This window comes from Dama dama, chromosome 30 (assembly GCF_033118175.1).
Source record: "Dama dama isolate Ldn47 chromosome 30, ASM3311817v1, whole genome shotgun sequence".
NCBI lineage: Eukaryota > Metazoa > Chordata > Mammalia > Artiodactyla > Cervidae > Dama > Dama dama.
In genome coordinates, this window is record NC_083710.1 from 72,965,890 (window position 1) to 72,983,200 (window position 17,311).

Sequence of the window (17,311 nt, forward strand, 5' to 3'; positions counted from 1 at the left end):
CACTAGCTTTGTTCATAGTGATACTTCCATATTTTTCAGTATGTAGTATAATGTCAATTTTCTATTTTCAATAGTTGCGACTTATGCCAGAATGGAAATTCCTTATACATTTCTTTCCTTATACTTTTCATCACTTCTAAATTGCCATTACTTCTCCTTGCTGCAGGCAAAGTCATGTATGTGTGCTGATTCATTCATTGTGTCTGATTCTCTGTGACCCCATGGACAGTAGCCCACCATGCTCCTCTATCCATGGGATTTTCCTGGCTAGAATACTGGAGTGGGTTGCCATTTCCTCCTTTAGTGGATCTTCCCAACTCAGGGGTCAAATCTGCATCTCCTGTGTCTCCTGCATTGCAGTTGGATTCTTTACCACTGAGCCATGGGAGGAAGTCCTAAAACAGTGCTTAAAAATAACAAATGATTCTCCTCCCAGATTGCATCAGATCAAAGAAACAGGTCATGATTGACAACCTTTATTATCTTTTTGAAATTTTCTATTCCAAATAAAGAAAAATCATTATCAAGAAAAAAAAAATAAAAGACTTGACAGATGAGTGGAAAGTATGGGCTATAAAGTAACATTATACCTTAATGAGGCTGTTTGCTAAATTTTTTTTTTTAATATTTATTTATTTGGCTGTGCTGAGTCTTAATTGCAGCATATGGGATCTAGTTCCCCATCCAGGGACCTCACCTAGGTCCCCTGCATTGGGAGTGTGGAGTCTTAGCCACTGGACCACCAGAGAAGTCCCTCAAATGGGTTATTAAATACTGTTTCTCAGCAAACAAATCCAGATATGTTTAGGCAGTAGTAATCTGCCTTTATTTGCACTCTTTTTTGATGGATTCGTTGCATTATCCGTATTCTCTTTGGTGTGTGACATTACTCTTATTTCTTCTGTAATTATAAGGATGTTAGGCTCAAGTGGAGACCCGAGTAACAGGTAACAGTGATTCCCACAGAGAATCATAAGTTTCAGGAAAGTTTTGGATGGCAGATATTACTGCTGGGCTTCTGGTGGTTTGTGGCTCCAGCACTGGACTGCCCTTGGCGGCACCTGGGCTGGGACTGCCCGTATGTACAGTTTCATGTTCTTGCTTCTCTGTGTGGGCTTCCACATTTCCATCTCAGGAAACTATAAACAGTGTGGTTGACAGTCCACTGTATGGAGGACTCTTCCATGATCTCTCTATGCCACTTGGAATGGATGACAGGACACGGTGGAAATGTATCAGAACTCATTTTACTCAGGTCTGATCATCTTACTTCTTCAGCTAAATAGTGTTCCCTTTATCCTCTATAGTAGATGAAAATTCCCCTGACTTCATGGAAGGAGAGGCAGTTGGTGCAGCCTGTGAACATGTGTGTGTGTGCATGCATGTGTGCATCTGTGTAGAACAAGACAGGAATGCTGAGGTTTAATGAGACACCCATAAGAGGGATGGGGACATCTGTTGATAAATATCCTGATCAGGCACTAGTTGGCTAAGAAAATGCTTAGTGTTTTTGTTGTTTGGTGTTAGGGATTCTTCTTCCCTTCCTCTTGTATGTGGGTTCCTCAGCTTCAGACAGATAGAAGAGAGCTATCAAAGCAAACCTGTCAGTTGGCTATCCTGTCTGTGTTAGTAAGGCGGGATTGCCAAAAAGAAAAGGCCCTGTTCCTGAAAGACTTTCAAACTTTTAACATTTTGTGTTTTATGAAGCCTTTGGAGGAAATGATGTTGAGGGTGGAGATGTTTACTTTAGGTGACTTGGATTCATTGAGTGGTTTTCCTTGATGTTGAAGGAAGGGAACCTGGGGAAAAGGAGACCTTCAAGGGGTGACTAGAGAGAGGAAGTAGGTTGTGGGGTGGAGTGGCTGTTTGGAAGTGTAGGTAGGTGTTGCTGTTTCTTTGCCTTTTTCTTTGGGAAAGAAACTTGCCTTCCCTAAGTCTGACTCAGGGTGGAAGCCTCAGTGCACCTTGTGTCAATTGGTTTAGCCTTAGGGAAGAGATGATTTAGAACATTTCTTCTAAACTACCAAGTGCAGTGGATGGTGGATGGAGAACCACAGAAGACATGTTTTTTTAGCTTGGCCTCCACCATGTTTAATTTTTCACTCCAAGGAACATTCCAACTTCTAGAGGGTAGAGACATAGTGAGGCAGTGCTCCTGGGAGCTGAGAGCCTGCAGAGCTGCCAAGCCTGGCTTCTTTGTGGTACTCCAACCGATGCTGGTTTCCTTTCTCTTGACCTACAGACATGTGGAGTTTGGGATGGAAAAGAGTAGGTGTTTGTGCCAGGATCTCAGTTCATAAAGATTCATGAAGAAGGTGATGAAAGTGTGTCTCCCATATGTGAACCAGGTTGACTTTCTGTTGGGCTGGGACATTGAGAGTCCAGGGACAGGGGTAGGCTGCCAGCAGGTTAATTCATACAGAAGCAGATTTCTTCCTCTTCTTCTGCCACCTTTTTCCTTATTCATCTTAAGGCTCACTTGTATTGTGCCAAATGACTTCTAAAGCACTGGTTGTGATATTTATACTGAGTATCCACAGTGTATTAGGCATAAGGTAGTAAGGCTTTACTTACTATCTTTGCTGTAAGTTTAAAACTGTTGCCTGCTTTCTTATAGGAGATAGTGGATCTGCATGTTTTTCTTTTAAATTAGCCATGAATGTAGCATTTTGTCAAAATGTATTTTTAACATGCTGATGCTAAAAGTAAATCCTGTATTAAGAAAAACTGACATTTCTATTTAAGACTTTTTTCTTTTCTTTTAGGAAGGCACCAGAGTAGTTCAACCTATATTTTTGGGGAAAATGATTAGTTATGTTGAAAACTACCATCCCACCGATTCTGCCGCTTTGCAGGAAGCCTACGGCTACGCGGCAGCGCTCAGCGCCTGCGTGCTTGTGTGGGCCGTTCTGCACCACTTGTACTTCTATCACATTCAGCGTGTGGGGATGAGGCTGAGAGTAGCCGTGTGCCATATGATCTACCGCAAGGTGAGTGTCACTCAGTACCACAGTGTTACCTCCCCTGAATCCTCAGGGACACTTAGGGAAAGGTCTCTGTAAACTAAAAATTACATAACTGGGATCATTTACACCTTCCTAGAGAAGCTTGCTATTTGCATCAAGCCAAGTTTGTTGTTGTTGAAGCGAACTTTACCAATAAATAATGAAAAATTTTCTTTTGAGATCACCTGAGGGCTGCCCTTGATAACTTTTAGCCATAGACTGTTGCATAATACCCACTAAATTTGTAGTATTAAATTAATATTAATTATATTTTTAAAATATTAGATTAATATTTAAAAATAAGCATCAAAAGTATCAAGCTGATTTTCAGTGTCTTCATGCCTAAATCCCAATGTGCTGTTTATAGAAATTTTTTGTTGTTGTTCATTAAAACCTTAATTTACATCAGATATTTATTTAAAAGGGAACTTAGGAGATTGGATCTATAAAACTATATCTAGAAGCAGAGAATGTATTTGAGAAAGGGAATGATTATAATTTTTAAAGACCCATCTAATTATATTCAATATAGTTATGTTAATTAGAGAAAATATAAAGAGAATTCATGCCAAATATAGACTCACTCACTATATTCTATGGATATGATTGTTGTTAATGATATTTAAGAAAATAGTAGCATTTTTGAGATAAAACTTGAAACTTTACACTGTTTCATTCATTCCAGAGAGAATTTGTTGCTCTTCATTTAAGCTACTTTAATACAATATTTCCTTTTATCTTTAGTATGCATCATAGCACTTTTAAATAGAACTGATTTAATGTGTTCAGCGATTTTGTATTGAGGAATGCCATGAAATTATTTCACAGTTTACCCTGGTCTAAACTAGTACAAAAGGAATAAAGATTTCAGGTATCTTTACAAAGGTATTGCCACAGATATATAAGTGTCAAGAACTGAAGGGTTCTGTTTATTTTTTTATTTTTTATTTTTTTGTACTTTTTTTTTTTTTTTTTTCCAGTGGGTTTTGTCATACATTGATATGAATCAGCCATGGATTTACATGTATTCCCAATCCCGATCCCCCCTCCCACCTCCCTCTCCACCCAATTCCTCTGGGTCTTCCCAGTGCACCAGGTTGGAGCACTTGTCTCATGCATCCCACCTGGGCTGGTGATCTGTTTCACCAGAGATAGTATACATGCTGTTCTTTTGAAATATCCCACCCTCACATTCTCCCACAAAGTTCAAAAGTCTGTTCTGTATTTCTGTGTCTCTTTTTCTGTTTTGCATATAGGGTTATCGTTATCACCTTTCTAAATTCCATATATATGTGTTAGTATGCTGTAATGTTCTTTATCTTTCTGGCTTACTTCACTCTGTATAATGGGCTCCAGCTTCATCCATCTCATTAGGACTGGTTCAAATGAATTCTTTTTAATGGCTGAGTAATATTCCATGGTGTATATGTACCATAGCTTCCTTATCCATTTGTCTGCTGATGGGCATCTAGGTTGCTTCCATGTCCTGGCTATTATAAATAGTGCTGTGATGAACATTGGGGTGCACGTGTCTCTTTCAGATCTGGTTTCCTCAGTGTGTATGCCCAGAGGTGGGATTGCTGGGTCATATGGTAGTTCTAATTCCAGTTTTTTAAGAAATCTCCACACTGTTTTCCATAGCGGCTGTACTAGTTTGCATTCCCACCAGCAGTGTAAGAGGGTTCCCTTTTCTCCACACCCTCTCCAGCATTTATTGCTTGTAGACTTTTGGATAGCAGCCATCCTGACTGGCGTGTAATGGTACCTCATTGTGGTTTTGATTTGCATTTCTCTGATAATGAGTGATGTTGAGCATCTTTCATTTGTTTGTTAGCCATCTGTATGTCTTCTTTGGAGAAATGTTTCCTTCTCTGTAACTGTCATAATAATTATGAAATTTTACCAGGACTGCTTTGTGAAAACTTTAAGTTAGGTGTGAGGTGATGGTTTAGTCAAAATTCACTCTTTGCTGCACAGGTGAGTCATTGTCCACCTGTTTTTCTTCCTCTTCCCTCTAACACTTTGAAATCTTGCCTTTTGGAAGTGTGATCTGACTTGGCACGTTGGGTTATGTGAATGTAACCATCTCCTGAGATGTTCATTTGCTGGCTTAATTATACCCAAAAGATGGTTCCTATGTGAAGTCAGAAATTGTGGGGATTACACCATTGACATAATCTGAAATTCCAGAAACATGGGGAAGACAAATTTCCTTGTGCACAGCCTTGCATCTAGAGTCCTGCTGTTGCAGAAACAAGACACTTCTTTTCAGGTTACAGGTGGACTGATTGCTTAGGGTGCAAAATCTGGTGCTACAGAGCACCTCTGAAAGGCCCCTCTGAACATTTGTGGTTCATCTTGGGCCCCACCTCCTGATTCTTGGTCTTGGGAAGAAACCAGGTCGAGTGTTAGAAATGGAGTGGCTGCTAAGCTTGTAGCTGTAGTTTGTCTACCCCATGGGTTCCAGGCTGGGGCAGGTCTCCGGGGGATCTCTAAGGCTGCACATCTGCCACTCCTAACATGGCCCATTCAGCATTTTCATGCTCTTTTCAGCTGAATTTTGAATGATCCTGTGGGAGGTATCATAAATAAAAATGACTTGTCATTTATTTATTAATATATTGCCACAAATTTGGTAAAGTTACTCTTGGCTTTTGATCATTGATCTTTTTTTTTTTTTTTATTGTGGGGAAATATACACTGCATAGTATCCCATTTTCACTCCTTGTCAATGCAGCATTTAGTGACATTAGGTACATTCACATTGTTTGTGGCTATCACCATATTTCATCTCTGAAACTTTTTGTTTTTCCCAAACTGAACCTCTGCACCCATTAAACACTAACTCCCCAACCCCTGTCCCCTTACCCAGCACCGTTCTTCTTCTCTCTGTGAATTTGACTGTTTTAGGTACCTCTGTTAAGTGGAATCATACAGTGTTTGTCATTTTGTGTGTGTGTGGCTTATGTCCTGTAGCACAATATCTGCAAGGTTCATCCATGTTGTAGCAGGTGTCAGAATTTAATTCCTTTTTAAGACAGAATGATATTACATTATAGGTATATACAACATTCTGTGTATTCTCTCATCTGTTAATGAACAGTTTCCACCTTTTAGCTATTGTGAATATAGCTGCTCTGAATATGAGTGTACAAATTGTCTGTTCAAGTTTGCGTTTTTACTTTTTCTTGAGTATATCCTTAGTAGTATAATTTCTGTATTGTATGATAATTTCATGTTTAATTTTTGAGGAACTTCCATATTCTCTTCTATTGTGGTTATATCACTAGACATTCTCACTTGATCATTGGTTTTCTTCTTTAACTTGAGGAGTAAATGAAACATTTTTATAAAGTATGACATTGTGTCTGGATCAGTGGCTCCGGTTGGTGGTCTACTGAAGCAGCTCCTGGTGTCTCTTCAGTTTTCTTAGATCTCTAGGGCATTTTTCTTTCTAAATAAAGGGATCGTGCTACATGGGTTGTGGTTTTTGTAAGTCAGCAGACTGGCATTAAGAACACAGTTTCCTCACAGGAACAGTGTTTTGAACATTATACTTGCTCATTTCAGAATGAACAAACTAAGCCTGAGGTGTTTAAATATTGTCACCCACAGAATTAATGATTGAGTCCAGATCTACAGTCCAAGTCTCCAAATTTCCTTCCTTAAATCAGCCTCTCCGCTCTCATCTAATTTGGCTCAAAATTACTTAGTTTTCTCTTAAGTGTTAACCTACACCCTTTACCCTTCAGACAGGTCCAAGTTCACTGAAACTGGGTGGGGATTTTGCTTCTACCTCCTGCTCCTCCCTTTGCCATCCTTGCGGGCTGGGCTGCCACCACACTGAGGAGTTAGAGGGTGAACAAGGGTCCCTAGAGCCCCACTGTCAGGGGTCATCCTGCTCCTGCTGACACCACTCAGGACCCCAGAACACATGCTCCATTGTGTTATGTTCTAAGATGACTTGGTATCACCTTAGGAATGCAGATCTTTGTCTCCCTCTCTTATTTCAGGCCCTTCGCCTGAGTAGCTCAGCCATGGGGAAGACCACCACAGGCCAGATAGTCAACCTGCTGTCCAACGATGTGAGCAGGTTTGACCAGGTAAGCTGCCCCCGAGGGATCCTCTTCCACATCCCTTCCTTCTCACTGGGTTCAGCTTATTGGGTTCAGCTTATTGGGATGCCACGGGCCAGGGTTTGGTGTTGGCCAGGATTCCATTGAGGATGTAAGACAAAGGTTGAATTTATCCAACTTTCATTTCTCTGTGCGCAACTTAAATGTAATTATATGTGTTGTTCTGTAAATGCAGTTTTTGTTTTTCTAATAATAAACAGACAGCAGTGTTCTTGCCCAGCTTGGTTAGGGTCCCTAGGGGTCCTCCTGGAGTGACGCTTCTTGGCATGTGGTGTGGGTGTTACTGAACTGTCTTCCTCCTCCTCTGGATGATGAAGGCCTGATGGAAGGAATTGTTCTTTCCCCTGCACCCTGTTCAGTGCCTGCTGCATAGGGAGCCTGTGAAGAATAATGCCAAGTGTGTGGTCCCCAGGAAGACACAATCTCCTCTCTACTGTCCCTTCCACAGTCTTTTTTCCACTGACCTTATGCATAGATCACATTACCCAGGGCATTGTAGCTGTTGGTCAGATCTGTGTTGCACTAGATACTTCTCTTCCAGGTATTCATTCATCAAACGTGAAATGAGGTCCCTGCTCACTTTCAGGGATGAGCAAAGCTTAGTTTTTGCCCTGTGGAAGCCACAGCATATCAGGGAGCTAAATACACAAGTAATTACTATAGAAAGTTGTGGGTACCATAATACAGGTTTTCCCGGGATGCCATGGCTCCCCAGAGGAGATGGGGTCTAAATTCTAGGACAGAGAGCATTTGGGGAAGCCCTGAGCTCATCTGTGTTGTGGACAAAATCCACATCTTCCTTCAGTGCTGCTGGTCTGATTCTCCTGGGACATCCCTGAATCCAGCCCTGTGCTGCCCCTGAACGGCATCATCTGGGGTGGACACTTGGATTTCTGCTTCAGCAGGTTTAAAACCCAGTGAGATCACTGCTGTTTAGGTTCCTGTCTGTTCCTTCAGAGTAGATTGTTTCTGCACTGTGTCCTTACTGGTTTTATTGTATGCAGTCCTAAGAAACCTTTGTCTCTCTCTTTTAAGGTAATGATGTTCTTGCACTATCTGTGGGTTGGGCCACTGCAGGTTATCGCAGTGACCACCCTGCTCTGGAAGGAAATAGGAATGTCGTGTCTTGCTGGGATGGCAGTTCTCATTATTCTTCTGCTTTTGCAAAGCTGCTTTGGGACGTTGTTTTCATCACTCCGGTAAGAGAAACACTGGTTTTAAAAATTGATAATATGTAGGTTTTATTCCTAGTTGATGCTGCACATTCTCCAAGTTACTTCTTGAAATGGGCTGAATGTTTGACTTCCTAATTGAAACCTTTTTCTCTGTTTGTACTTTGAGTAGGACCTGCCTATGTTCTAAGTGCAAAAGCGCTGTAGAGAATCTTTTGATTCCTAGCCACGTCCCCATGCCCACTCCTGCTGCTGCTGCTAAGGAAAGTTGAGCTGTGGTCACTGAGGCTCAATTCTTATGTCTGTCTCCTCAGGAGTAAGACCTCAGCTCTCACAGATGACAGGATCAGGACCATGAGTGAAGTAATAACTGGTGTCAGAACAATAAAAATGAATGTTTGGGAAAAGTCATTTATAGATCTTATTACCAGATTGAGAAGGTAAGTGTGTGATATATATAATATATATATATATATTAAGGTGAGCTTAAAACCTTACTATTCACTGCATCCCCCACATGTTGCAGGAGGGTTCAGTAGAATAGTGGAGACATCATTTAACCTACTCTTCCATTTACCATCTTCTCAAAGGAAAAAATATATATGCTTCTTACTTGTATAGAAATGAAATTCTAAGTAGTTCTTAATACCTCAAATCCCAATGAGCAATGCTTTTAAGATATTTAGCATTTGAGACAATGACATTCAAACTAAAATTGTAATTTATGTTGATGGAGTACAAACAGGGAGATTATAGAGACTGTGTGTACTTACATCGAGCCGAACTATATGAATCACTGTTCTTCGTCATTGTCACGCTTAGTTGCTTGTTCATGCCCAACTCTTTGTGACTCCTTGTACTGTAGCCCACCAGACTCCTCTGTCCGTGGAATTTCCCAGGCAGAAATACTAGAGTGAGTTGCCATTTCCTCCTCCAGGGGATCTGCACAACCCAGGGATTGAACTCATGTCTCCTGCATTGTAGGCAGATTCTTTACCACCAGGAAAGCTCATGAATCACTATTATTAATTTCAAATGGAGCTATGAAAATACTGTTCCTTTTGTTTTGCTTCATGTTTGTAGAATGTGTCTCTATCCTTCATTTAAATATCTGATGAGCATTTTTCTGACCCCACCTTGTAACCTCTGACTTTGCACCTTTGTGGGGCCTCTCCCTCTGCTGGGAATACACTCTCTTCTTCCTTCTACTCTGGCCTCCTCCAAGCCTGACTGACTCCAGCTCAGCTTCTCAGGGTCCACGTGTGTGTATAACTTGCCCTGACTCCACTGCTCCAAGTTGCACACCTCTCCTCTGGGCTCCCTTGGGAGCTGTGCTGACCGTCTCTGTCTATTGTCTCCCAGTTTTGTGATTGCTAATTCTCTTCTCCAACACATTCATGAGCCCCTGGAGGGGACAGGCTCTGTCTTTCTGTGAGGAGCCTGGCCCAGGACTTGTGATTATGAATGTTTGTTGAATGAATGTTCAAACCCAGTCTGACTGACGAAGAATGTTTGAAAGTGTGACATTAAGCCTCCTTTCACTTGAAAGATTGAAGTGGTGATGCAGTGTGTGATCCTGGTGTTGGTGAACCCCGAGTGTGCACTGTGTAGTGTCCCCATGAGGTGAGGGATGGTTTATCTTTATCTGTGTCCACTCCCTAGAAAGGGGCCCCTCACACGTGGCACTGAATCCGTGTCTTGTATGTTGATGTTTCTTATAAAACCTGTGTCCTACTCGATTTTACAGGAAGGAAATTTCCAAGATTCTGAGAAGTTCCTACCTTAGGGGCATGAATTTGACATCATTTTTTGCTGTGAGCAAAATCATGATTTTCCTTACCTTCATCGCCAATGAGCTCCATGACAACCTGATCACAGGCAGTCAAGTGTTTGTGGTGGTGATGCTGTTCGAGGCTCTGCGGTTTTCGAGCACCCTCTACTTTCCCCTGGCTGTTGAGAAGGTGTCAGAGGCCATCATCAGCATCCAAAGAATCAAGGTTTACTAAAAAATAACTTTTTAAAGTTATAGACAGATTTTACCTAAAATACCTCCTTTTATGTGGTGTCACTCTGTGCCAGTTAGGTGAGATTTAACTCTTTCAGTGCCAAGCTGGCAGTCTTTCCAAAATGTATGTATTTCCCTCTTTTCTTAGGTAAAGTGTGTTAAAAGTATCGTAAGATCCATGCTCATTTGGGGCAGTAGTATAAATAAATCCTCACAGGCTCTTGACGTTCAGTGATGGCTGCAGGACAATTAAAATGTCTGAAAGCAGGAGTCACAAACAGATTGCATCTCCTGTGCTACCTGGAATGACTAGGCAGCAACTGTGCACAGTACCGGGGTGACTAGGATTCCTCTCTGGGCCGGGAGGGGAGAAACTTGCTGAGAAGTCCTGTTCCCCGGGCAGGAAGAGTGGCCTCAGCTTCACTTAGTTCTCTGTCTTTATAACTAGATTCTTTGCTCCACAGACATTTCCCTGTTGATGTCTGATCTCTGCATGTTTGCTCCTTCCTTATTTTGCTTAGTGTCCAAGCCTGTCTCTAGCTGCCCCCTTCCTTTCAAACCTCTGATTCTCACCATACCTACTGTCTCCTTTATAAACTCTCTCTGCTGCTGCTGCTAAGTCGCTTCAGTCGTGTCTGACTCTGTGCGACTCCATAGATGGCAGCCCACCAGGCTCCACCATCCCTGGGATTCTCCAGGCAAGAACACTGGAGTGGGTTGCCATTTCTTTCTCCAATGCATGAAAGTGAAGTCATTCAGTCGTGTCCAACTCTTCGCAACCCCATGGACTGCAAACTACCAGGCTCCTCCGTCCATGGGATTTTCCAGGCAAGAGTACTGGAGAGGGGTGCCACTGCCTTCTCCATAAACTGTCTCTAGTCAGGGGTAAATAATTTTTATCATGAAGACAAGGGCCTTGAACACAGTAGGTACTCAAGTATTTCTGTTTAAAATGAAGATTAAATTGGCTCTGTTAAAATGAATGATTTATTATGACCTCATAGGCCCAAGAAGGCTCTATTTTTCTCTAAGAGAGGAAGGGGGACCCATAGCCTTGGCACTGAATGACTCCAATAGGATGGCAAAAGATCTAAACTTCAAAGCACTAAGTCTTCAGTGATTTTTACATCCAGTCAAATATGTCTCTGAGGTAATGTTGTTCACAAAGCAGCTTTAGGTTTTCCATTACCAGCTCTGGGAAGTCAGTCTTTTTGGCTGTAGTTCTGACATTTATACTTTCCTGCATAATCTGTTCTGGGTCTGTACTTCCTGGCTAATGGCCATTTAATTTCAGCTCTTTCATCAGACTGAGTCCTGGAAGAAAATCCAGCCAGCACTTCTGATGCTTTTAGGAGCTGATCATGTGTAGAATGGGGTCTCATTTAACCCTTGGAAGACTGACATCTGTTCCCCTCAGGACTATTATATGTGGACAAGTGCTCAATAAATTGAATTCTTCACTTAGGGCATAATTTTCCTTTTCTTTCTTTTTTGTTTGAAAGTGAGGGATTTCTATTCTAATATACACACACTCAGTATTGATATCTTGGTTACATGCTCAAGTTGAAACTGTATTTGATTCTGTCCAGACTGAATATATAACATATACATTACTCTCTAGAGCCCTTGGTCTTTTTAATCAATAGAAATTGATAATAGGCCAGATGATAAATTCAAACAAGGCTTTTTGAGGCTTGTGCTGCAGCACAAAATATGAAAACAAGAAACTGATGCCCCATTGACTCTTTGAGATGGGCAGGCTGGTTCCTTAAGTGGGGTGAGGGTAGGGGAGGTTTGGTGGTTTGAGCCACAGGGGTGACTTATGTGGTCTGCCCACCATCTTGTAGGTGCTGTGTGCCAAGATCATAGGCAGTTCCCTGCTTTGCTCCCAGCAGCTCAGAAAGGGCAGTTGGCTTGTGGTGTTTTTATGTCTTACTGTTTGAAATTGCCTTTGCATGCGTGCAGTTATGTTTAGTCCCTTATGGTTTCTTTGTATTTTGTTGCTCAAAGAGACGTTTGTTCAGGTGCAAACGTTCCCATAAAGGATCCCGGGGCTCAGCCTGTCTCATAACCGTTTGCTTGTTGCTGTGTTTGCTTAGACTATGTAAGGCTGTATCTGTGCAGTCAGTGGTTGAACTGATTTGAACAACTGTACAGTCTGTTCCTTCTTTTAACTGATGCCCACGATGGGCTGACTGTGCAAAACTCGATCTTAGTTGGAATTGGGACTGTATAAGTGCACAAATGATGTAGTGTCTCCTCTCTACATGACTTACTATCCTTCTGGGGATTCAGAAGTAGGAAGGGCAGTGCCAGCTGGGGATGTGCTGAGCTAATTTCAATATGGCTAGTATTTAAGAAGGGCTGGAAGGATGGGTGGGGTCAATACTCAGGGTGTCCAGGCAGAGGCCACCTTGGGAGTGTGGACTTAGGTGCTTTGGGTCACTGGGGGGTGTTAAGCTTGTGGACACTCTCAGCGGGGCTGTAAGGAGATCAGGAGGGAGTTGTCTTGGTGTAGGGTCAGCGATGTTGCAGAAAGAATCAAAAAAAGAAAAGCTGCATTATTGAGATGACTAATGGTGAATGAGATTCTAAATTATGGTGTTTCAAGGGGAAAAGAGAATCGGTAGAAAGATGAACTGTTTCAGAACAGATGAGAGCTGGTGCCTGGCTGACAATGTGGGAGATGGTGTGGAAAGAGAACTCAGGCTGTGGTGGCTGAAAGCCTGCCAACGTGTCCTCAGACCACCGTCCATCCATCCTGTGTCCTTCTGGACTCAGGCTCGGGGAGGGTAGGAGTCACCTTGCTCAGTGAGCTTGGATGAGAGGAGGAGGGCATGAATGAACCACACCTCCCACCAGCAGGTCTTTGAGAGAAATGCAAGGATCATATCTTTCTTTTCCTGTAAAACACTTTTTACATTCAGTTTTGACCAGTTCAATGTTGAAGCTGAAACCCCAATACTTTGGCCACCTGATACAGAGAGCTGACTCATTTGAAAAGACCCTGATGCTGGGAAAGATTGAGGGCAAGAGGAGAAGGGGATGACAGAGGATGAGATGGTTGGATGGCATCACTGACACAACGGACATGGGCTTGGGTGGACTCTGGGAGCTGGTGATGGACAGGGAGGCCTGGCGTACTGCGGTTCATGGGGTCGCAAAGAGTCGGACATGACTGAGCGACTGAACTGAACTGACTTTGACCAGTTCTTCATTTTAAGTAGAAGGTTGAAATCACATTTATGACTCTGAGGCACGATAGGTGGGGTGTCAAGATGTTTAAGATAGTAGATTACTATTTATGTGTTGTTTTCTTTCTCAAACATCCTCACATGCTTGTTTCAGTTGCCCCCATATGGGTTAGGATTTGGTTTGCCTGTGGGTCCCAGAGGTACCGATGTTAAAGCTGCTTACAGGGGTCATTTGTTTTTCTCTCATGCAAGAATCCTTGTGAGGCTCTGTATGGGTTTCCTGGGGCTGCTGATATGAAGTACCACAAACCACGTGGCTTAAAACCTCAGGAATGTATTGTTTCACAGTCCTGGAGAATAGAAGTCTAAAATTAAGGTGTTAGCAGGGTCAGGATCCCTCTGAATCTGATAAGGGAGCATCCTTTATTGCCTCTGTTAGCTTCGAGTGGTTGCAGGCAAAACTTGGCATTCCTTGGCTTGTAACTGCTGTCACTCCAGCCTCTGTCTCCATCATCAGATAAGCCCTTTTTTGTGTGTAAATCTATCTCTGCATTTCTCATGAGGACTCCAGTCTTACTGGATTCAGGACCCACCCTACTCCACTGTGATCTCACTTTAATTGATTACATTTACAGCAACCATTAAGAAGCAGAGATATTCCTTTACCAGCGAAGGTCTGTCTAATCAAAGCTATGGTTTTTCCAATAGTCATGTATGGATGTGAGAGTTGGACTATGAAGAAAGCTGAGTGCTGAAGAGTTGCGGCTTTTGAGCTATGGTGTTGGAGAACTCTTGAGAGTCCCTTGGACTGCAAGGAGATCCAACCAGTCCATCTCTGGTGTTAGAGACCCAGACTCTTTCTCTCTTGTTACCCCACCACATGTGACCTTGACCCAGCTGGCAGCCCCCAAGGCCCAGGCCTTGGGGTGGAGGAAGGTCCTAGTTGCTGTCACTCTCCACTGACCTGGATTTAGTCACATGGCTGCTCCTATCTGTTCAGGAGTCTGGAGACAGAGGGCCTCCTTCCAGGCTGCCATGTGCAGCTAAAATCAAGGGTCTGTTACCTCAGAAGAATGAGAGCAGATTTTGAGGACAGCCAGCAGTCTCTGCCCCAGGTTCACAGTTTTGGGGACTTTGGGGAGTGGGAGTGGTATAAGTTGTGTGTTAATATCTCTACCCCTCTAGCTTTTTTCATTGAATTATGTCTAGCATTTGGAAGGCAAGAGGGAGTTTTCTTGTATGTGTTTGTCAGCTTTGTAGCAGTTTATAAGACCTTGTCTTATTCAGCTACTTTGCATCGATTAACTGCCAAGTGGTGTAGAAGATAACAAGTGGTAGGTGTGGCCATTCCCTCTGTGGAGGAGAGAGGGCACGAGTAAGGAGAAGAGACGATGTTTGTGAAAAGATGCTTATAAAATATTTTTTAAGGCATAGAAACTTAAGAGCATTTTCTTTTTAGAATGATGACAAGCAGTGATATGGATTTGACACACATGAGGAGAAAAGCATTGTGTGTAGGGTTTGCATTCAGAGTCTCTGTCGTTGGTCTTGTGTTCCCAGCCTGTCCTGTGCCACCTGCTTCCTGACGGCCTGGGAAGGGCCTTCCTCTGTGTTCTAGCAGTGTCGCATGGTGCTTGGCACCATGGTGGGATTCAGTTAATATTTATGACATAATTTCCTACCAGCTCACCTGTTCATTGTTGGTAACACAAGTAAAGCAATAAAATTGTCCAGCTTTTAAATGGAGTGGAGTTTGAAGCCATATTTTCTTCTTAGAGAGGAACGAGTACGCTTGTTGAGAAAGTAACAAAGATAGGCTCATGGCCATTTGTTTTATACATGAACCCACACACACACACATGCAGACCTGCTATATATATATATATATATGTATATTCAATATTATATATATGCTATACTATATTGTATATTTAGACGGACATATACTATAATAATAGTATGTCACATACTATGTACTATTTAATATTTCTCATATGAACCAAGACCTAATAAAATAGAGTTGTTAAATGATAGGTAGGTATAAATGATAGGTATCAAAGTTTTTATTGCAAATTTCAGGGAAGCAATTCTTTTGCTTGTGCTTTGTTCTTGCAGTAAAAAAAAAATCTGTTTTGCATTTTTCTGTAGAACTTTCTGTTACTTGATGAGATATCACAGTGCTACCCTCAACTGCCATCAGATGGTGAAATTATCGTGGATGTGCAAGTTTTTACAGCTTCTTGGGAAAAGGTAAGAAACATTCCATTCCAAAATTGTGCCTGCTAAGAGACAACTGTGACATAGATTTATTAGAAATTTTTGAGATTTTACACATACCATAAAATGTGACTTTCTCATTTACTGAGAATATGTTATAAAAATTCTCAGAATAGGAATAAGGTTTGCAATCAATAGAGATTAAGTGTAAAATCAGCCTGAGGCATTTGACATGTTGCTCTTTTTTTCATTTTCAAGAGAGCTTTCAGTGTATTAGCAGGTGTTGAACTTAAAGTATGCAAATTATTCTTTTAATTTTTATTGTTCATTGTTTTATTATAGATTATATAAATATAATTATTAAAATCAGTATAAAATTATAAATTTTATATTAAATTATAAAAATAATTATAAAAATATAATTCCCTGTGCTATACAATAGGATCACCTTAAACAAAAGATATACAGCACAAATACTTCTTTTCTTGAAAACCCAGATCTAACATTTTGGGCTGAATTGTGAAGTGTCAGTCTCTTCAGTTGTGTCTGAGTCTTTGTGACCCCATGGACTGTAGCCCACCAGGCCCTTCTGTCCATGGGAATGGATACCCGCCCCAGTATTTCTGTTGTTTTTGTTCAGTTGCTCAGTCGTGTCCAACTCTTTGTGACTCTATGGGCCACAGCACACCAGACTTCCCTGTCCTTCCACCATCTCCTGAGCTTGGTCAAACTCATGTCCATCCAGTCGGTGATGCCATCCAACCATCTCGTCCTCTGTCATCCCCTTCTCCTCCTGCCTTCCATCTTTCCCAGCATCAGGGTCTTTTCCAATGAGCTGGCTCTTCACATCAGATGGCCAAAGTATTGGAGGTTCAGCTTCAGCATCAGTCCTTCCAATGACTATGCAAGATTGATTTCTTTTAGTATTTATTTGTTTGATCTCCTTGCTGTCCAAGTGACTCTCAAGCGCCTTCTCCAACACCACAGTTCAAAAGCATCAATTCTTCAGCATTTGGTCTTCTTTTTGATCCAAATCTCACATCCATACATGACTACTGTAAAAACCATAGCTTTGACTATGCGGACCTTTATCGGCAAAGTAATATCTCTGCTTTTTAATACACAGTATAGTTTTGTCATAGCTATTCTTCCAAGGAGCAAGCATCTTTGAATTTCATGGCTGCAATTGCTGTCTGAAGTGATTTTGGAGCACAAGAAAATAAAATTTGCCACTGTTTCCACTTTCTCCCTTTCTATTTGCCATGAAGTGATGGGAACAGATGCCATGATTTTAGATTTTTGAATGTTGAGTTTTAAGCCACCTTTTTCACTCTCCTCTTTCAGCCTTCATCAAGAGGCTCTTTAGTTCCTCTTCACTTTCGGCCATTAGAGTGGTATCATCTGCATGTTTGAGACAATTGTTGATATTCTGTCAGAATTCTAGATTCCATTTTGTGATTTATCTAGCTGGGTATTTTGCATCATGTAGTCTGCATAAAAGTTAAATAAGCAGGGTGACCGTATACAGCTTTGACATACTCCTTTCCTGATTTTGAACCAATCCATTGTTACATGTCCAGTT

The 17,311-nt window shown here is 41.7% G+C and overlaps 1 protein-coding gene across 15 annotated transcripts in view; it reads left to right on the forward strand.

Annotated features, from left to right (window-relative positions):
• The window catches only part of LOC133049209 (ATP-binding cassette sub-family C member 4-like), a 152,604-nt gene that overhangs the window by 16,115 nt on the left and 119,178 nt on the right, over positions 1-17,311 (forward strand). For all 15 annotated transcript variants that reach the window (XR_009691243.1, XR_009691244.1, XM_061133162.1 and 12 more), the window contains exons 4-9: positions 2,766-2,990; positions 7,019-7,108; positions 8,177-8,340; positions 8,628-8,753; positions 10,061-10,310; positions 15,661-15,762. Coding sequence is in view for 13 of the 15 variants with exons in the window: in XM_061133162.1 (XP_060989145.1) it covers positions 2,766-2,990; positions 7,019-7,108; positions 8,177-8,340; positions 8,628-8,753; positions 10,061-10,310; positions 15,661-15,762 (957 nt within the window). In the remaining 2 variants the exon portion in view is untranslated. The remainder of the gene's footprint in view (positions 1-2,765; positions 2,991-7,018; positions 7,109-8,176; positions 8,341-8,627; positions 8,754-10,060; positions 10,311-15,660; positions 15,763-17,311) is intronic.